This window comes from Tachyglossus aculeatus, chromosome 19 (assembly GCF_015852505.1).
Source record: "Tachyglossus aculeatus isolate mTacAcu1 chromosome 19, mTacAcu1.pri, whole genome shotgun sequence".
Classification (NCBI taxonomy): Eukaryota; Metazoa; Chordata; class Mammalia; order Monotremata; family Tachyglossidae; genus Tachyglossus; species Tachyglossus aculeatus.
The window spans coordinates 28,232,200-28,254,867 of record NC_052084.1 but is presented as its reverse complement, the minus strand read 5'-3'; the positions used below and the strand labels follow the sequence as shown (position 1 = coordinate 28,254,867).

Here is a 22,668-nt window from a genome sequence, read left to right as displayed (position 1 = left end):
AGCCCAGACTTTCCGTGAAGCTCCTTAGGCAGAAGGGGCTCAGTCTGACAGAATCAACATTCAGTGCAATTCATGTCGTCAACTCTCCGATTATATACAAGAGACTGGCTCAGTTGATTGATTATCCTCCCCCAATCTTGATTCTGACATTTTTCCCCACAAATTGTTGAGTGTGTGTAAATTTATGGAGCATCTATTATGTTCAGCTATCCAAATTTAACACTCCCCAACCCCGTCCAATCCAAGACAAGGATAACTGTGAGTACTTTGTAGCAGTAATAATAATAATGATAATGATGGTATTTGTTAAGTGCTTACTATGTGCAAAGCACCATTCTAAGTGCTGGGGAGGTTACAAGGTGATCAGATTGTCCCACGGGGGGCTTACAGTTTTAATCCCCATTTTACAGATGAGGTAACTGAGGCACAGATAAGTTAAGTGACTTCCCCAGAGTCACCCAACTGACAGTGGGCAGAGCTGGGATTTGAACCCATGACCTCTGACTCCAAAGCCCGGGCTCTTTCCACTGAGCCACGCTGCTTCTCCTAGTAGAGGTAGTAGTAGTAATAGTGTTTATTATTTACTAGACAAGTAATGTGGCCTTATGGAAAAAGCACAGGTCTGGAAGTTAGAGGACCTGGGTACTAATCCCAGCTCTATCCCTTGTCTGCTGTGTGACCTTGGGTAAGTCACTCAACTTCTCTTTGCTTCAGTTTTCTCATCTGAAAAATGGGGATCCAATACCTGTCAACCCTCCTACTTAAACCTGTGGGAACCCTGTGGAACACTGACTGTGCCTGACTCGATTCACTTGTATCTATCTCAGAGCTTAGAAAAGTGCTTGACAGTTACATCGGTATCATTATAATTCTTAGTAATAATAATGACGATAAAAATAAGCCCTTACTGTGTGCAGAACACTGTACTAAGCACTGGGAAGCCACAGACCCTGTTCATCAATGCTCGCAATTTCTGAATATAGGTGGGGGAGAGGACTGGAGACAGATACATAGGAGCAATGAAACAAATAGGAACAATGAAGCAATACATCATTAAAAGAGCACAAGAGCCAAGAACAAATATATCCTACACAAAATAAAAACAAAAGTCAGTAGAGTATTTGTCTAAAGTCTCAGACTTTCCTTTTAAAAAGTGTTAGAATGATCCGATGAGAAAATGAAATGGTGATATGTGAATGCAGATCTAATCATAAATAAAATGAACGTATATTTAGGTTATCAGCTTGGCTCTGCCACTTGTCTGCTGTGTGACCTGGGCAAGTCACTTCTCTGTGCCTCGGTTACCTCATCTGTTAAATTGGGATTAAGGTTATGAGCCTTATGAGGGACAGGGATTGGGTCTGACCTGATGATATTGTATTCATTCATTCATTCATTCGTTCAACTGTGAGCCCCCTGTTGGGTAGGGACTGTCTCTATGTGTTGCCGACTTGTACTTCCCAAGCGCTTAGTACAGTGCTCTGCACACAGTAACTGCTCAATAAATAGGATTGATTGATTGATTGATTGAGCACTTACTGTGTGCAAAGCACTGTACTAAGCGCTTGGGAAGTACAAGTCGGCAACATATAGAGACAGTCCCTACCTAACAACAGGCTCAAAGTCTAGAAGTAGGAGATAGACAAAAAAACATGTAGACAGGTGTCAAAATTGTCAGAACAAATAGAGTTATAGCTATATGCACATCATTAACAAAATGAATAGAATAGTAAATGTGTACAAGTAAAATAAATAGAGTAATAAATCTGTATGAACATATATACAGGTACTATGGGGAGGGGAAGGAGGTAGGGGGATGGAAAGGAGGAGAGGAAAAAGAGGGCTCAGTCTGGGAAGGCCTCCTGGAAGGAGGTGAGCTCTCAGTAGGGCTTTGAAGGGAGGAAGAGTGCTAAGTTGGCTGATCAATAAATCAATCAATCAATCGTATTTATTGAGCACTTACTGTGTGCAGAGCACTGTACTAAGCGCTTGGGAAGTACAGGTTGGCAACATATACAGACAGTCCCTACCCAACAGTGGGCTCACAGTCTAAAAGGGGGAGACAGAGAACAAAACAAAACATACTAACAAAATAAAATAAATAGAATAGATTTGTACAAGTAAAATAAATAAATAAATAAATAGAGTAATAAATACGTACAAACATATATACATATATACAGGTGCTGTGGGGAAGGGAAGGAGGTAATATGCGGGGGATGGAGAGGGGGACGAGGGGGAGAGGAAGGAAGGGGCTCAGTGTGGGAAGGCCTCCTGGAGGAGGTGAGCTCTCAGTAGGGCCTTGAAGGGAGGAAGAGAGCTAGCTTGGCGGATGGGCAGAGGGACTGGGGGCATTCCAGGCCCGGGGGACGACGTGGGCCGGGGGTCGATGGCGGGACAGGCGAGAGCGAGGTACGGTGAGGAGATTAGCAGCAGAGGAGCGGAGGGTGCGGGCTTGGCTGGAGAAGGAGAGAAGGGAGGTGAGGTAGGAGGGGGCGAGGTGATGGACAGCCTTGAAGCAGAGTGAGGAGTTTTTGCTTCTGTCCCAGCGATTAGTTCAGTGCCTGGTACATAGGTAAGCACTTAAATACCACAGAAAACAAATAAATAACAAAAAACCCCGTTCTGACTCTATTACTAGCCTAGAGAGTTGGGTGAACAACCGCCTTCTCAAAAGTCACGTACATCGATAGATTCCATTTAGATGGGTAATTCTTAAAGCCTCAACTTTTTGGGTTTTAGAGGAAACCCAGAACTCCAAGAAGCAACTGCAGACAGTCTTGTTCCAAAGACCGGCTCTGAACAATGTACACCAGCCTCCCTTTCCCAATACAAAATTGCCTGAAGCAGAATTTCTTGCCGCAGCGAGAGTCAGTAAAACAGACACGTCCTGAAGGTATTTAGGCCTCTCTTGAGCGCCAGACAGACTGATTGAAAATTAGATGGAGTCAGATTGCTATCACGCTAACGGGCTAATTGTCTTAAATTCTGGTAGTGATGCCATAGCGAAATGCGCAAATCCAGACTCCCCTTTTCCGGAAAACTCATTAATGAGGCATCTGGGCACTCTGTGATCATCCAGGAGACTTGGACGTGTGTGTGCGTGCATGGGTGATTGAGAAGCAGCGTGGCTCAGTGGAAAGAGCCCGGGCTTGGGAATCAGGTCATGAGTTCTAATCCCGGCTCCGCCACTTATCTGCTGTGTGACTTTGGGCAAGTCACTTAACTTCTCTGAGCCTCAGTTACCTCATCTGTAAAATGGGGATTAAGACTGTGAGCCCCACGTGGGACAGCCTGATTACCTTATATCCCCCCCCAGCACTTAAAGCGCTTGAAGCAGCGTGGCTCAGTGTGAAGCAGCGTGGCTCAGTGGAAAGAGCCCGGGCTTTGGAGTCAGAGGTCATGGATTCAAATCCTGCCTCCGCCAACCATCAGCCGTGTGACTTTGGGCAAGTGACTTAACTTCTCTGTACCTCAGTTCCCCCATCTGTAAAATGGGGATTAAAACTGTGAGCCCCCCGAGGGACAGCCTGATCACCTTGTAACCTCTCCAGTGACTAGAACAGTGCTTGGCACATAGTAAGTGCTTAACAAATACTGTTATTATTATTATTATTAAAACAGTGCTTGGCATATAGTAAGCACTTAACAAATACCATTGCTACTATTATTATTATTATTATGTTATGGGTGGAACGTTTTTATATGTGTTTGGTTTACCTGAGATCGAGGATTTAGTGAAGTGTTAGTAAATTGGCCATTTCAGCCACACTTACACTCATCCGCCAAACATTATCTTCTAAAACCCTGGATAAACCACACACAAATAGAAACACACGTGCCTACACATGCACACAAGCACACACATACACCTGCATGTGCTCACATACACACACTTACACAAACAGATATACACACACGAAATCCAGGGCGGAAGTTGCAACAGAACAGTTTGAAACCTTGGTCAGCTGGGAAATTTAGGGGTTTGTTGGAAGAGAAATTAAATAGGCCAGGGAGGGAAAGGTGAGAAATTGATTAAAAATGACATTACGAGAAGCAGCGTGGCTCAGTGGAAAGAGCCCGGGCTTTGGAGTCAGAGGTCATGGGTTCAAATCCTGGCTCCGCCACTTGTCAGCTGTGTGACTTTGGGCAAGTCACCTCACTTCTCTGGGCCTCAGTTCCCTCGTCTGTAAAATGGGAATGAAGAGTGTGAGCCCCACGTGGGACAACCTGTTCACCTTGCAACCTCCCCAGTGCTTAGAACAGTGCACATAGTAAGCACTTAATAAATGCTATTATTAATATTATTATCTAGTGGAAAAAGCATGGGCCTCGGAGTCAGGAAACTGGGTCCCGGTCGTGGATAACTGGCAACCCTAGGCATGCATGATGGGCTGGAGAGCAACATAATGATAATAATAATAATAGTATTTGTTCATTCATTCATTCAATCATTTTTATTGAGCGCTTACTGTGTGCAGAGCACTGGACTAAGCGCTTGGGAAGTACAAGTTGGCAACATCTAGAGACGGTCCCTACCCAACAGCGGGCTCACAGTCTAGAAGGGGGAGACAGAGAACAAAACAAAACATATTAACAAAATAAAATAAATAGAATAAATATGGACAAATAAAATAGAGTAATAAATATGTACAAACATATATACATATATACAGGTATATGTTACGAGCTTACGGTGTGTCAAGCACCGTTCTAAGTGCTGGGGTAGAAACAAGGTAATCAGGTTGGACACGGTCTCTGTTCCACATTGAGCTCACACTCTTAATCCTCGTTTTACAGGTGAGACCCAGAGAAGTCACACAGTAGACATGCGGTAGGATTAGAACCCAGGCCCGTGCTCTGCCCCCTAAGCCACGCTGCTTCTCGCAATCTCATTTTTCAATTCAAAGAATGTGCATTAGACTGTAGACTGCATAGACTGTAAGCCCGTTGCGTGCAGGGATTGTCTCTCTCATTGCTAAATTCTAGTTTCTAAGCGTTTAGTACAGCGCTCTGCACACAGTAAGTCCTCAATAAACACAACTGACTGAATGAATGTACAAGTAAGGAATGCTCCGCGAGGTGAGGAGGGAAAGATTTGGTTTTCTTTCTGAGAAGGGGGAAATAAGAGAAGTCCTTTACAATCAGACTGACGTTTCTTCCCAGAACGTCCCGGGGTTTGAGTGAAAGCAGAAGCAAGCAACTCGGCTCCAGAAATAAACTCTGAGGTTTCGATTATTTTCGCACCGAACTTAGTTTTGCCCCAGGCAGACGTGTCTGATGTCCTCCCAGATGATCCTCTAAATTTCCTTTCCTTGAATCATATTTCCTTCTCTCCGCTTTCCTGAGTCAAAGGATTCTGTTCCTGAAAGATTTTGCTTCGCGTGAAGTGTCTGTGGGGGTGGAAGTTCGGATCCCGGAGATCTACTGCCGAAAGAGTGCGTGACTGGGGGCCAGGAGACCTGGGTTCTAATAATAATAATGACATTCATTAAGCGCGTGTTATGTGCAAAGCACCATCTCGACCATTCGCCTGCTGTGTGACCTTGGGCAAGTCACTTCACTTCCCTGTGCCTCAGTTACCTCATCTGCAAAACGGGGATTAGACCGTGAGCCCCATACTCTACCTGTTGTTGAATTGTACTTTCCAAGTGCTTAGTACAGTGCTCTGCACCCAGTAAGCGCTCAATAAATACGACTGATTGATTGATTGATTGTTACAGGACGGGGACAGTGCCCAACCTGATTAGCCTGTATCTACCCCAGCTCTTAGTAAGTGCTTAACAAACACCATTAAAAAGTCACTCAACTTCTCTGTGCCTCAGTTTCCTCATCTGTATAATAGACTGTGAGCCCAATGTGGGACAGAGTCTGTGTCTGAGACTGTGAGCCCGTTGTTGGGCAGCAACCATCTCTATATGTTGCCAATTTGTACTTCCCGAGTGCTCAGTATAGTGCTCTGCACACAGTAGGTGCTCAATAAATACGATTGAATGAAATCTTGTATCTACCCCATGGCTTGGAAGTCAGAAAGACCTGGGTTCTAGTCCCAGCTCTGCCACGTGTCTGCTGTGTGACCTTGGGTAAGTCACTTGGCTTCTCTGTGCCTCAGTTACCTCATCAATAAAATGGGGATTAAGACTCGGAGCCCCAGGTGGAACATGGACTGCGTCCAACCTGATTGACTTGTATCCACCTCAGTGCTTAGAAAAGGGCCCGATACATAGTAGGCGCTCAACGAAGAAGCAGTGTGGCTCAGTGGAAAGAGCGTGGGTTTGAGAGTCAGAGGTTGTGGGTTCTAATCCCAGCCCCACCTCTTGTCGGCTTTGTGACTTTGGGCAAGTCACTTCACTTCTCTGGGCCTCACTTACTTCATCTGTAAAATGGGTTGAAGACTGCAAGACCCACACAGCCCAACCTGATCTCCCCAGCGCTTAGAACAGTGCTTGGCACATAGTAAGCGCTTAACAAATGCCATCAAAAAAAAAAAAGCCACTTCACTTCTCTAAATTACCTCGTCTGTAAAGTGGGGATTAAGGCTGTGAGCCCCACGTGGGACAACCTGATTACCTTATATCTACCCCAGTGCTTAGAACTGTTCTTGGCACATAGTAAGCGCTTAACAAATACAATCGTTATTAAATACTGAGAAAAAGATAAGATAACATGAAGCTAGTCGAATTTATAGATAGTGATCTTCACGTTCATTCGTTCAATCAGTCGTATTTATTGAGCCCTTACTATGTGCATAGCATTGTACTAAGCACTTGTGAGACTGTAAGCCCAGTTTGGGCAGGGATTGTCTCTCTTAATTGCTGAGTTGTACTTTCCAAGTGTTTAGTACACTGTTTTGCACACAGTAAGTGCTCAATAAATACAATTGAATGAATGAATGAGAGTACAGTATATAATTCATTTATTTAAATTGATGTCTGTCTTCCCTTCTAGACTACAATATCACTGTGGACTGGGAATGTGTCTATTTATACTGTACTCTCCCAAGCACTTAGTAATAATAATAATGGCATTTATTAAGTGCTTACTATGTGCAAAGCACTGTTCTAAGCTCTGGGGGGGATACAATGTGATCCAGTTGTCCCATGTGGGGCTCATAGTCTTAATCCCCATTTTTACAGATGAGGTAACTGAGGCTCAGAGAAGTTAAGTGACTTGCCCAGTACAGTGCTCTGCACACAGTAAGTGCTCAATAAATACGATTGAACTTAGTACAGTGCTTTGCACACATTAAGCACTCAATAAATACGACTGAATGAATGAATGAATAAATACAACTGAATGAATGTATACAACAGAATTAGCAGACACATTTCCTTCCCATGACAAGTATACAGTCTAGAGGGGGAGCCAGATGTTAATATGAATGCATAATGTATAATATATAATTTAAAGATAAGTGCTCAATAAATACGATTTAACTTAGTACAGTGCTTTGCACACATTAAGCACTCAATAAATACGACTGACTGAATGAATGAATACAGCTGAATGAATGTATACAACAGAATTAGCAGACACATTTCCTTCCCATGACAAGTATACAGTCTAGAGGGGGAGCTAGATATTAATATGAATGCGTAATGTATAATATATAATTTAAAGATATGTAAATTATAAAAAAATATGATATTAGTTAGCACTTATTATGTTCCAGGCACTGTGCTGAGCTGTATATAAATGCTGTGGGATTGTGGGGGAAAGGATCGTTCAAATATCAAACGTCTAATTCCCCCAAACTGATGATTCCAGAGGCAGCTTTATAAAACAATCATTCCCTCGCTAGACTCCACTAAGGATTGATTTTGCTGGAGGAATCCAAAAAACAAAAGCTGTCCGAAAACGCATCATCGTCAAGGGAGTCATAATTTTGCTAGCCACTCCCCTGCCGTGTGTCGGGAGATGAAGATCCTCGTCTCGCTTACCTCACGCATTCCGGGTGGAATTATAATTCCCCAGCCGTGCCCTGGAAATCCACGTCAGCTCTAAGGTATCGCACTTCCCCGCAGCTTAATACAGGGTTCGGCACCCGGGAAATGATTTCTGGGGATGAGACAACTCTGACAGCTTGGCCTGGAGCTGAAACTGTCTCCCCTAGAATTTCAGAATTTTAGTGTGAACCACACCCCAGGCCTGGATTCTGAAAGCAGTGTTAGAAAACATGGATTCATCGCAAGAGGAGTGGCTAAGTAACTTTGTAAAACTTAAGCTTTGAACATCAGACAGCCAAATCCTCTCCTTAATACCACCTACTCGCTCATACTGTTGCCAACTTTTTGGGACTCTCGAGTTAGAAAGAACAGCTTGAAAAATAAGGAAGGTGAAAATACGCAATTTGTTGGGAGGGCTCAGGGTAGTTTTGAGCAGGGTTTTCCTAGTATAATAGATATATAATCAACCTCCACCTCACACTTTCCCCATGGATCCCAAGTATTTCATATTCTCATTTTCTCTCTCTGTCCCACTTCTCTTTTTTGAATGAACATTTTTATTGGTCTGAAGAATTAACCCCGGATTGATGCCACTTACTGGCCTAGGAAAAAAATTGAAAGATGCTATGGATATGGAAAGATGACCATTTACTTCAAAACTGCACAGGGGCCTAAGCAATCAAAGGTGATCATCAAATCCAAACCTCTGCCTGCTTTTAGACTGTGAGCCCACTGTTGGGTAGGGACTGTCTCTATATGTTGCCAACTTGTACTTCCCAAGCGCTTAGTACAGTGCTCTGCACACAGTAAGCGCTCAATAAATACGATTGATTTTTACCCTGGGACCAAATGATTTTAACTGACCGAGTTACCTGAAATTCGAGCTACAAAAATCCTGAAAACCTTTCTATCTATTCCTAAATAAATAAATTTGACCGAGTTAAAGTGAACATGAAATCACACTTCAGAACTCTGACTTAGAAACATTGCAGGTCCTTTCTTAATTATTAGCCGCCCTTTCATTCCTCAGGGATAGCGAACACGATGCACGTCTATTTATCCAGATACGCTCTGCCCAGCTCAGTTTTGGGAATTTTCTTCAGAAATTCCCAGAGCTGAAATTTCCACCCTATTGGCTTAGAAACGACCAAACCGTATCGCTACCGTCTCTGCTCAGCGAACCTATATCCTCCTCTCCCCGCTGTCAGAGAATCAACACACGCCCAACCTCAGCCTCACAAGCTCCAGTTTCTGCTCCTACGGCAAAGGTTCCCACACTTCCAAACACAAACAATTAAGCAGAACGTCTTCCCAAAACCCGTTTTAACCACTACTCATTACTCCAAGGAACCAGAAAGAAAAAGGCGCCGAATTGTTCCAGGTGGAGAGATGGGGATGACAAACTTAAGAGCTTAGCACAAGGCTCTGCCCAAAGTAAGCACTCAATAAATAACGTTGACGATGCTTATAAGAAAAGAGACACCCCGAGTTTTAGTCAGATCCAGTTCCCCAAGGAGCCCTTAGGACAAGGTGGTTTTTCTTCCCTCAAAAGACAAACAGGAGCATTCTTCCTACCAAAATGAGGCGGGTTAATTCAGCTCCTACCTACGGGGTAGGAACCTCAGGAAAGGTCGCGTTCTGATGGGCTTTTCCTCTCTGAACCGAGCAAAATCTGCTCCCGTCAGCGCCAGGGTCGAAGAGTCCTCTCCTCTCAGTCCCTATCAGATCAGACAGGCTCTACGAATACTCGAACCCAGCTTCCAAGATGTTATTTGCAATAACACTCGGAGTCGGGTTAGCTGCCAGGAAAACCTATTAACGAATGAAATGCACATGTTCCAGAGGAACTAATGTCTACGAAATGAAAACAGATCTTGACTTTTGTACCTTATAATTAGGAAACCTGGGAGACTTTTTCTTTCTCTCCTTTTTTTTTTTTTAAGCTTATCTTGGCCTTTTTATTATTTGCCTAGGATATAGGAGTTTGCTCAACTCTAGCTTGTCCTATTTAACCTCCTGTCCTTCTGGAATGAGCTGACATATTCCAACACGTCATCATGATAAGGGAAGGTAACTAGGAGCCCTAAATCATGATGTCAACCTTCCGGTCCCTGCATCTCCCCTGGGCAGATAGAAGGGAGAGGTCTGTTCGCTCATTCAGTCAGTCGTATTTATTGAGAACTTGCTGGGTGTGGAGCACTGTACTAAGCGCTTGGAAGAGTACAATACAACAATAAACAGACACATTCCCTCCAGGCATGGGGAACATCAAAGACTATTCAGGCTTTCCCTAAAATGCCCAGCCTCTGGGAAGAGGCATGTCCCAGTGGCAAGAGTACGGATCCAGGGGTCAGAGGACTTGGGTTCTAATCCCGGTTCTGCCACTTGCCCGCTGTGTGACCTCAAGCGAGTCACTTAATTTCTCTGTGACTCAGTTCCCTTGCCTTTCAAATGGGGATTCGGGACCTGTTCTATCTCCTACTTCAAGTGAGGCCCGTGCGAGATTATCTCATATCTACCTCAGAGCTTAGTACAGTGCAAGGCACCTAATAAGTTCTGAACAAATTGCATGCTGTGTGAACTCGGGCAAGTCAATTAACTTCTCTGTGCCTTAGTTTCCTCAGCTGTGAAATGGGGATTAAATGCCTGTTCTCCCTCTTACTTAGATCATGAATGTGTCAAACCTAATTCACTTGTACCTATCCAGGAGCTTAGAACAGTGTTTGATGCATAGTAAGTGCTGAACAAAGACCACAAAAAAAACCCAGTTAGCACAATTATTATTTTATAAGGTACATGAAAGGAAAGTGGAAGAATAAGAATGTAAAAGCTCCTTAAGGGCAGGGATCATGTCTGCCACCTCTTTTGTATTGTACTCTTCCAAGTACTTTGTATAGTGCTCTGCACAGAGTAAGTACTCAAAAATACCACTGATAAATTGCATGAGTGATAGATAGGGAGAAGAATTGTTTAAAATATGACTTGGATGGTCCTCCCAGGTTTTTTTTTTTTTAAAGAAAATACCTCACAGAGCCCAGTCAGTGCAAGTCCTCCCACTTGGATGTGAAAATTAAATAGGCGGAGATGGCCAGGAAGTTACAAAAGTGCAGAGGTACGAAAGAATGCCCGTATCCAACATGTTGAACAACCCCAGAGATCTAACAAACACCGAACAGGGGCCATTTAGGCTTGGAAATTATATTAATGTGAAAATGTCCTTAAAATGGGAAGAAATCAGATAATCCAAACCAAAATAAGACCATGAGATGAAATACAGCTGGAATTTCAAGAGCTGTCGATTGCCTTTTCCAGTCATTTCACAACGCCCCCGTCCCTCCAAATGATCCTCCTGGATTAATAATAAATATGACCAATCATCCCAAAATGGTGAAATGATCTTGAATTTCAGAGTTCATATCCCAGGAGACCCAATGGGACCAGAGTTGAAGTAGAACCGAACACCTCTTGTCCACAGGGGAGAAGTCGCTCATCCTTTTCTCCTTCCCCTTCTCTCTCTTCCTTGGAGGTAGCAGGCACCCCTCCAGCCGTTTCCATTGCTACCACAGATGAACTGGTCCATTGGGTGGCCATTTTGAATGGGAACGGACGGAACAACAACCGGACTACACGTATTTGGCAATCTTAGCAGTTCCCATTCATTCAGATTTCTAGGACGTCTAGTTTGGTCAGACAACTGCCAAGGTCCCCCTTTTAGACTGTGAGCTGACTGTTGGGTAGGGACTGTCTCTATATGTTGCCAATTTGTACTTCCCAAGCACTTAGTACAGTGCTCTGCACACAGTAAGCGCTCAATAAATACGATTGATGATGATGATGAAGGTCACCATCATGTCTGCTCAAGGACGTATCTTAAGATGGTGGTGTTCGGTGAAAGGCATTCTGGGTTTACCTATCTACACCCATCGCGTTTTTGTGATCTTTAATCAGTTGATCATATTTATTGAGTGCTTACTGTGTGCAGAGCAATGTACTAAGCACTTGGGAGGGTACAGCATAATATGAAAGATACATTCCCTGCCCACCACAAAGTTACACTGTGGAGGGGAAGACAGACATTAATATAAATTAATTTCAGATGTGAGCATAAGTGCTGTGGGGCTGGGAGGGCGAGATAAGTAAAAGGGGAAAGTCAGGGTGACACAAAAGGGCGTTGAAGAAAGGGAAAGAGGGTTTAGTCAGGGAAGACCTCTTGGAAGGGATGTGCCTTCACTAAGGCTTTGAAGGGGAAGAGAGAGTCATTGTCTGTCGGATATGAGGATGGAGGGTATTCCAGGTGAGAGGCAGGATGTGGGTGAGAGGGTGACAGAGAGACAGGCAAGAGAGAAGTACAGTGAAAGGGTTAGCATTAAGGAGAGTAGTGTGAGGGCTGCATCGTAGCAGGAGAGTAGCGAGATGAGGTAGAAGGGGGAAAGGTGTTTGAGTGCTTTGAAGCCAGTAGGGAGGAATTTCTTTTTGATGTGGAAGTGGATGGGTAACCACTGGGGAGGTTCTTGAGGAGTGGGGAGACGTGACCAGAGCACTTTTGTAGAAAAATGATTGGGGCACTTCAAAGGACTTGAGAAATCACATGAGGACATCCAAAACACACACATTCCAATCTACCTCTGGAGTATTCCTAAGAGCCTAAGAATTTGTAACACACATATGCGAATAATGTAATAGGGAGAATAACTAAGACAGGGTTGATTGTTAGAACTCCATCATTCAGTCATTCAACCAACCAAATTTATTGAGCGCTTATTGTGTGCAGTATCCTATCCTCCTCACTTGGATACACCTCCTCGTTCCCTCCGATGGGTTTTTTTTCTCTTCCTGCTAACCACGAAAGGTTCAGGTGGCCTCAACTGATCTACAGTATTTAGTTAGGGCTTACTTTGTGCTAAGCACTGTACCCTGTACCTGGGAGAGTGCAGAACTTCGGCCGGACATAAACCAAGCCTGTGTTTTCAGCTACCAGTGGGTCACCAACATTCCTTCTGGCACTCAGTTATATTTACTGAGCGCTTACTACATGCAGAGCACTGTACTAAGCACTTGGGAGAGTACAATACAACCAAATTAGCAGACAAGTTCCCTGCCTCTAATGAGCTTTTTGTCTAGAGGGGGAGACAGACACTGATATAAGTGATTTATAATATATAATTTTAAAATAGGTACCTAAGAGCCGAGTAGGTCTTCCTGATTATCTGCATCCGGCTGGTCTGCTTTGTTTAACAACCTTGACAAGCCCGTTTGCCCTCTGGTCTATTTATGTGTTTGAGTCACTCTTTCCATTGCATTTTCCCCCCTGTACTCTCCATCCCATCTACCGCATTGCTCTCTGACGGATGCTGTTCTAATTCAGTCGGGCAGATTCTCACTTTGTATCGATCCGAGTGTTCCACATTCCTTTCTTTGCGGCTATTTTCCTAGAGCACATTTTTGTTGTCCCATTGGCTTTAGGGATCTATCTTAATCCTCTGCTCCTGTCATCATCAAAACGCTGATATTCTACATTCCCATTTTGTTGACAGCCAGACCTTACCGGCTTGCTCTACCTTGTTCCATGATCATATTCATCTCACATGATATAAAAATCATTATAATTATAACTTGTGTTATATCCGAAGAGATTGTTCAATCCGACACTCCTTCACCTACTGGATGCTGACTTTACAACTGTTGTGTGTAAGTCTTTTATTAACTGGCCTGGGCATGCCGATGTCTCTTGGATGTCAGCTACAATAATGGCACTTATCGATAAATCAATAATTGCCCTCCCTCTGCCCATCCGCCAAGCTAGCTCTCTTCCTCCCTTCAAGGCCCTGCTGAGTGCTCACCTCCTCCAGGAGGCCTTCCCAGACTGAGCCCCTTCCTTCCTCTTCCCCTCGTCCCCCTCTCCATCCCCCCATCTTACCTCCTTCCCTTCCCCACAGCACCTGTATATATGTATATATGTTTGTACATATTTATTACTCTATTTATTTATTTATTTATTTTACTTGTACATATCTATTCTATTTATTTTATTTTGTTAGTATGTTTGGTTTTGTTCTCTGTCTCCCCCTTTTAGACTGTGAGCCCACTGTTGGGTAGTGACTGTCTCTATATGTTGCCAATTTGTACTTCCCAAGCGCTTAGTACAGTGCTCTGCACATAGTAAGTGCTCAATAAATACGATTGATGATGATGATGATGGTATTTATTGAACGCTTGCTATGTGCAGAGTACTGTATGAAGCGCTGGGGAGAGTACGATGCAACAGAATTAGCAGGCACGTTCCCTGCTCATGATGTGATAGAGTCAAAAGCCTTGATTAAAAAAAAAATGGAGTTCTCCCGGCTGAGGATGTCTCAATAATAATAATAATAATAATAATCGTGACATTTGTTAAACACTCACTATGTGCCAAGCACTGTTCTAAGCACTAAGGTAGATACAACATAGTTGGGTTGGACACAATTCCTGTCCCTATTTTACAAATGAGGTGACCGAGGCCCAGAGAAGTGACTTGCCCAGGGTCATTCATTCATTCAACCATATTTATTAAGCCCTTGCTGTGTGCAGAGCACTGTACTAAGCGCTTGTAGCGGGCATGTGGCGGAGCAGGGATTAGAACCCACATCCTCTGACTCTCAGGCCCGTCCTCTTTCCATTAGGCCGGGCTGCAGGTGTGGAGGGGGAATGATTGAAAACAAAGCCATTTCCATTTGGGCCTTCAGAAGCCCTGGGGGGTCTGGAGCTGCTTCTGAAACAAGCCCTGGTTTGGGGCTGGGCCCGCTCAATCTGTCGGTGGTTTCCCCTTAGACATTTGGGAGCAGCTGTCCAGGCTCAAGATCAAAAGTCTCGTGGTGCATAAACTGAACTGAAGTCCAAACCTCATGGAATGGGTTTACAACTGCACATCATCATTTACAGTTCAACTGGACTGGAAAGGTGAACGTAAAAAAAAGATTGAACTTCAGAAGCTTTCTCCTCCCTGTTTTACTGGCTCCAAAGAATTACGTTTCCTGACGTGTTTTCTCTTCATTTTTCCACTCAAATAGACGGTGCTGAACAAATACCTTCTCAACGGACCAAACCTTTTGCGGTAGTATGAACGTGTATAGAGCCCAGGACTGGAATAATAATAATAATAATGGTGGCATTTATTAAGCGCTTCCTACGTGCAAAGCACTGTTCAAAGCGCTGGGGGAGGTTGCAAGGTGATCAGGTTGTACCACAGCAGGGGGCTTACAGTCTTAATCCCCATTTTTATAGATGAGGGAACTGAGGCACAGAGAAGTTAAGTGACTTGCCCAAAGTCACACAGGAGAAATGAGTCCTAATCCCAGCTCCACCCCTTACGTCCTATGTGACCTTGGGCAAGTCACCTAACTTGTCAGTCAGTCAATCATATTATTGAGTGCGTACACTGTATTAAGTGCCTACTTGCTTGGAAGAGTACACTGTGACAATATAAGAGACACATACCCTGCCCAAGACGAGCAACTTTTCAGTGTCTCAGTTTCTTCAATCAATCAATCGTATTTATTGAGCGCTTACTGTGTGCAGAGCACTGTACTAAGCGCTTGGGAAGTACAAGTTGGCAACATATAGAGACAGTCCCTACCAGCTCTGAGGCAGATACGAGGTACGCAGGCCAGCCACACTCCCTGTCCTATCTGAACCCCACAGCGTAAGAGGGAGGGAGAACAGGAATCGAATCCCCAATGTGCAGATGGCGAATCTGCAGCCCAGAGAAGTTAAGAGACTTGCCCAAGATCACACAGCAGGCAAGTGGCAGAGCAGGGATTAGAATCCAAAACCTCTGACTCCGAGGCTGGAGCTCTTCACACTAGGCCACGTTGCCTCTCACATCCCCCTCATAAAAGAATGATGATAACAATAATAATGATTATGGCACTTAGTAAGCGCTTCTATGTGCCAAGTACTGTTCTAAGCACCGGGGTAGATACAAATTAATAAGGTTGGACACAGTCCCTGTCCCACATGGGGCTCCCACTCTTAATCTCCACTTTACAGGTGAGAAAACTGAGGCACAGAGAAGTGAAATGACTTGCCCAAGGTCAGTCAATCAATCAATCGTATTTATTGAGCGCTTACTGTGTGCAGAGCACTGTACTAAGCGCTTGGGAAGTACAAGGTGGCAACATATAGAGACAGTCCCTACCCAACAGTGGGCTCACAGTCTAGAAATGCTGTCCAATACTCTCTTTTCTGGCTGTGAAGACCTGAGGTAGAGAAATAACAGCTGGAAGTTGTTTGCAAGAAGCAAATTGCTCCTTTCTCACCTCAGATACCCTCTTTTCCACCCCTAAGACCATAGAAAAGTAATATCTTGGAGATGGTTTGTTGGCATGAAGCAAATTTCTCCTTTTGCCCCTCAAGCACTCTCTGTTCATTCTCAAATTAAAGGCCTATTAGGCCTGAGGAGGAGAAATGCACAGGACGTGGAGCAGCACTTGAAGGTCTGCCTTGCATAGAGAAATCAAATCTGGAGGTTGTCCGCATGAAGCAAATTCATTCATTTTTCCCTCAGACATTCTCTCTTTGATGGCCTAGGAGACCTGAGGTAGAGAAATCAAAGCAGAAGGCTGTTTGCATGATGCAAACCCTCTCCTTTTCCACCTCAGATCGTCTCCATTCACTCTCCATTCAAAGGCTTTGAAGGCCGGGGGTGATGGTGATGGTGGCATTTATTAAGCGCTTACTATGTGCAAAGCACTGTTCTAAGCGCTGGGGTCACACAGCAACACGCGGAGGAGCCAGGATGAGAACCCAGGTCTTTCTGATTCCCAGGCCAGCGCTCTATCCACTAGGCCACGGTGCTTCTACCAGAGAAGCAGAAGGGAAGAAAAGAAAACAGTTCTGAAGGAAAGACTGGGACTGTTTCCTCCGTCAACTGAAGAGTCAAGAAGGAAGAAGGGGATCTTAATAAGAAAAGCAGAAAACAGAGACAGTTTGGCCGTTTCTAACAGGAACCGTGTGAGAAAACCAAGGGACTCTCTATTTTGTGCAGATCCCTTTCCCCTGCAGGTGATCGAGGCCCAGAATGACATCAGAAGAACAGCCAAGACCGCTAACACGCCAGGATGACTGATGCAGAAGGGAATGGATTACCCCAAAACCCGGGGAAACTCGCTAATGCATTCCTTACCTAAAAGGCAACTGCTGTCCGGGAGAAGGAAAAACTCTGGAGAAGAGAACACCACTGTCAGCTTTCTGTCAGTATCTACAAGCGGATCTGGTTAGGACTGCTTATTTTCAAAGTTGAAAGAAGTCGGGCTTTAACGCAACTCTTTTATATTGTACTTTTTCCCAAGTGTCTCGTACAGTGCTCTGCACACAGTAAGCGCTCAGTAAATATGACGGGTATAGCGTACATGGGGCAGGTCGATTTTGGAGAAAGTCCTCACGCACTTCTCCCCCTCAGCCCCTTTAATGGGCTGATTCGGTTGGACCACCTGAGAACGCTGAAGGAAGAGCACTGGCGATGGTGGAGAAGGAGCATGGCCTAGCGGATAGAGCAGGGGCTTGGGAGTCGGACGACCTGGGTTCTAATCCCGGCTGCACCATTTGTCACTGTGTAGCCTGGGGCAAGTCGCTCCGCTTCTCTGTGCCTCAGTTACCTCATTTGTAAAACCAATCAACTGACTGTATTTATGGAGCACTTACTGCATGCAGAGCACTGTATTAAGCTCCTGGGAAAGGACACTATAACAATATAGGATGCACTTTTCCTGTCCACCGTGGGAATTAAGACTGTGAGTCCCAGATGGGACAGGGACTCTGTCCAACCTTGTAGCTTCCCCAGTGCTTAGAACAGTGCCTGGCCCAGAGTAAGCAGTGCGGCCTAATGGATAGAGCACGGGTTTGGGAGTCAGGAGGACCTGGGTTCCAATCTCAGCTCCATCACTTGTCTGGTTTGTGACTTCAGGTGAGTCCCTTAACTTCTCTGTGCCTCAGTTACCTCATCCTTAAAATGGGGATTAAGACTGTGAGCCCCACATGGGACAACCTGAATGAACTCGTATCTACCCCAGCGCTTAGAACGGTGTTTGGCACATAATAAGTGCTTAGCAAATACCATGGTTATTATCATTATTAGTAGTAGTAAGCGCTTAACAAATACCATAAAAAACAGTGTTTATGGAACACTTACTGTGGGCAGAGCACGCAACAATATAGTTGGTAGACACGATTCCCTGCCCATAGTGAGCTTACAGTTGTGCGTGAGAAAGGCTAACAGCCAGGACTCCAGGACGATTCTGTAGATAATAATAATAATTACGGTATTTGCTAAGCTCTTACTATGTGCCAGGCATTGTACTAGGCACTGGAGTGGATACAAGCAAATCGGGTTAGACACAGCCCCTGTCCCTCATAGGGCTCCCCGTCTTAATCCCCATTTTCCAGATGAGGTAACTGAGACCCAGAGAAGTAAAGTGACTCACCCAAGGTCACACAGCGGACAAGCGGCAGAGCCGGAGTTAGAACCCCGGTCCTTCTGTCTCCACTAGGCCACGGCCGTTTCCTGACAGTGGGTATCCGTCCCTCCGTTCTCACCTTTCCCGCTCTTGCTCCAGAAGGTTGGTGAAGTCATCGCTCTTGTTCATGTAATCCGTGTGCTTGTGTTTTTCACTCTCGAGTTCGTACACTGTGCGTCGGTGACACTTCTCTGCTAGAAGGAGCTGCTCTAGCATGCGCCGGTAAGTCTCTTTCTGTTTTTCTTCAAGTCTGTCCAGCTGCGGAAACAAAAGCCGCGGGTGGAAGTGAGCGGCAGGGGAGATGGGAATCCTTTACTCGTGTGGGCTTTGTGTGCTTCCTGCTGTTTGCTAGCTCTCTGGGAGTCAGGGGACCTGGCTTGGGGGTCAGAGGCCATGGGTTCAGCTTTGTGACTTTGGGCAAACCACTTAATAATAATAATAATACTAATAATTGGCATTTGTTAAGCGCTTACTACATGCAAAGCACTGTTCTAAGCGCTGGGGAGGATACAGGGTGATCAGGTTGTCCCACATGGGGCTCACAGTCTTAATCCCCATTTTACAGATGAGGTAACTGAGGCCCAGAGAAGTTAAGTGACTTGCCCAAGATCACACAGCAGACATGTGGCGGAGTCGGGATTCGAACCCATGACCTCTGACTCCAAAGCCCGTGCTCTTTCCACTGAGCCACGCTGCTTCTCTGTAATGTCTCTGTGCCTCAGTTACCTCATCTGTAAAATGAGGATAAGACTGTGAGCCCCACGTGGGACAGGGGCTGTGTTCAACTCGATCTGCTTGAATCTACCCCAGGGCTTAGTAAAGTGCCTGGCACATAAAAAACGCTTAACAAATACCATCCTTATTATTACTATCAGCTGGGAGTCAAGGGCCCTGGGTTCTAATCCCGGCTCTGCTACTGACCTGCTGTGTGACTTTGGGCAAGTCCATTAACCTTTCTGGGCCTCAGTTTCCTCATCTTTAAAATGAGGATCTGTTCTTCCTCCTATTTAGATTGTGAGCCCCATGTGGGACAGATACTTGATTATTTTGAATCCACCCCAGGACTTAACACATAGTAAGTGGCTAACAAACATCACTAGTACCACGATTTTTATTATTTTTTATCATTTCTATTATTATTACCTGAGGCTGTCTTACTTGGAAAATAGAGATATAGGAAAATCCACCCGTCTTTCTACTTCTCTCAGTCCTTACAGATGCTTCACAGTCAGTCACGAAGTTACAGTGATAACTAAAGGATAGATTTGAGGCAATTCTCAAAATCCTAACGCGGCACCATGTTCTCACTATTAGAATCAACAGGATTTTCTGACTCTCCCGTCCACAGAGTGTTGCGATAAGCATTCAGAGGATGGGCAGAAGAGTAAAAGGCCCAATTCCTGCCCCCGAGGATTTTACAGTCTCAGTACCGACCGGACAATATTCGATCGATCGGTCCTATTTATTGGGCTCTTGCTATGTGCAGAGGGCACTGTACTAAGTACTTGGAAGAATGCAATACAACAAAGTTGGCAGACATGTTCCCTGCCCAAAACAAGCTTACAGCACAGTGGGAGACAGACATTAATATGAAATATGATCAAATAAGAAGTTGATCCTGTGAAAGGCTAAGGTCTCGAGGAACTCCTACTAAATCAGTGTCCACCGGGAGTTTGGCAATGAAGGCAGTTGGTTTAGTTTGGAAGAGTACATATTTATTTCTATTAATATCTGTCTCTCCCTCTAGACTGTAAGCTTGTTGTGATCAGGGAATGGGTCTATCGGCTCTGTTGTATTGTACTCTCCCAACCGCTTGATACAGTGCTCTGCACACAGTAGATACTCAGTAAATATCACTGATTGATTGACTGATTGCCAGTCAAGATGGTGCTCGATTCCAAACTCTGCCTCCAGACTGCTGTACCTCCTCAGGTAAGTCATTCAACCTCTCTCTACCCGTTTCCTCATCTGTAAAATGGAGAAAAAAAAAAATCTGCCTTCCTACCTACCCCCCAAAGGGTTGTTGCTGTAAAGGAAAATATGAGATAAATGTTACCAGAGTGCTTTGGGAATTTAAAATGCACTATACAAAAACCAAGGCAATATTTATTGTGCCCTGATTTTTTTTTCTGTTAGTTTCAAGGGGGAATAGCTCAGGGAAATCTGGGGAATTGGTCTTCAATCTAACACTTCAGGAAAGCTCACTTTGATAATCAAGAAATTCTTCAGACAGGAGGAGGTAGCACTGATTCCTCTCTCTGGTTCAGGGTTGGGAACATTCAAACAAGGGAACTATGGAAACTCACCCCCAAACAAGTCCTTTCTTCTCAAGCATCCCCCGGCTTCAAGGCTGCTCAGAAATCACAAATGACCTGTAGCAATTTTACAATAACATGGTCTCACATCTAAGAAGCAGCTTGGCCTAGAGGATAGAACATAGGCCTGGGTGTCCGAAAGACCTGGGTTCTAATCCCGGCTCCGCCCCTCGTCTGCTGTGTGATCTTGAATGAGTCACTTCACTTCTCGTGCCCCACCTACCTCATCTGTAAAATGGGGATTAAGACTGTGAACCCCACGTGGGACAGGGACTGCGTCCATCCCGATTTGCTGGCATCCACCCTCTGGAAGCACTCACACAAGCTCCCAAGTCGGCTGATTTTCTGAGTGGGGATTACCTCCGAAATGGGCTTCTCGTAGACGTCTTCTCCTACGGATTTGTCTTCGGCAAGGATGGCATCCCGATGCAGGGCGCGGAGGATGCCCTCGGGGGCAGCTGATCCGTAATGAGCTTCCAAGGCCTGGGGCTTGGTTTTCTCCGTCTTCAGCATGTGGATCACATCTTCTCTCGCCTGTGGGAGCGCATTGCGGGGCGGTTAGATAGGGGACAACCGGGATCTAGACTCGAAGCTCCTGGAGGGCAGGGAACATGGTCACCAGGCTGAGAATTTATCCGTCATTTATATGGATGTCTGTCTCCCCCTCTAGACTGTAAGCTCATTGTGGGCAAGGAATGTGTTGACCAACTCTTTTAGGTTGCACTCTCCCAAGGACTTAGCACACAGTAAACGATCAATAAATATGATCGATGGATTGATTGGCCCCGGGCTTCTTGAAGGAAAACTTGCTTGTTGTTCAAACCCTCATCCCTTCCAGCTCTCTTTATCTCCTTTAATAATAATAATAATGGCATTAGTTAAGCACTTACTATGTGCAAAGCACTGTTCTAAGTGCTGGGGAGGTTACAAGGTGATCATACTGTCCCTCAGGGGGCTTACAGTCTTAATCCCCATTTTACAGATGGGGTAACTGAGGCCCAGAGAAATTAAATGACTTGCCCAAAGTCCCACTGCTGACAAGTAGCAGAGCCGGGATTTGAACCCATGACCTCTGACTCCAAAGCCCATGCTCTTTCCACTGAGCCACACTCCTTACTCTAACTTTCAGCAGATTCTACCAGACCGTAAGCTCCGCAAGGGCAGGGATCTCATCTGTTAATTCTATTGTGTTGAACTCTCCTGAGCGCTTAAGATACAAGGTAATCAGGTTGGACGCAGTCCACGTCCCGCACGGGGTTCACAGTCTCCAAAACCGTAAAACGAAAGCAACAAGCAGATAATCAAGCGAAGACTGCAATGGCTGATTAGGTGCAGCATGACCAGAAAGGTGAGGGAGTCTGTCAGGGTTTTATGGGCCAAACGATCAATTCCACCATTCCAAATTTAAATTCGGTAAGCTTCATCTCCCTCCCGAAAAGCCCCTCATCCCAGGGAAACGCTGGGGAATTAACCAAAATAGCTGGAACTTCCTGTGAATTCAATGATTTCATGTTTCCTTCAGATGATTCATTTTCCACTGAAACAAATGAATGAAAACTCACATGCTTTTTGGGCTTTCCCAAGCGATCATAGTCACCCTTAAAACCCACTAGCATTGCATGTCTCCGTCAGTTTACCGAAAGGATGAGGGAGCTTGGGATGCCTTGTCATTTCTTCTTTGGCCAGCATATTTGGCAACTGCCCGAGTATCTCAAGAAAACGTAAGATATAACTCCGTGCCCCACGGACCACGGTATACAGACGACCACGCCACATCCAGTCCGAGCCTTCTCTCCGTGTCAAAACCATGATGAAAAGCTGTCTGTTGGCTGCTCCGCAGCCCTGGTGGATTTATCTCCCTCTCAGACACGGAATAGATTTATTTCATTTGCCTGGTCTCTGAACACACACTAAGGA

The 22,668-nt window shown here is 45.0% G+C and overlaps 1 protein-coding gene across 2 annotated transcripts in view; it reads right to left on the bottom strand.

Annotated features, from left to right (window-relative positions):
* Positions 1 to 22,668, bottom strand: part of FILIP1 (filamin A interacting protein 1) — a 92,436-nt gene that overhangs the window by 20,489 nt on the left and 49,279 nt on the right. For both annotated transcript variants that reach the window (XM_038761158.1, XM_038761159.1), the window contains exons 3-4: positions 21,112 to 21,285; positions 18,516 to 18,694 (exon numbers count right to left, since the gene is read on the bottom strand). In XM_038761158.1, coding sequence (XP_038617086.1) covers positions 18,516 to 18,694; positions 21,112 to 21,285 — 353 coding nt within the window. The remainder of the gene's footprint in view (positions 1 to 18,515; positions 18,695 to 21,111; positions 21,286 to 22,668) is intronic.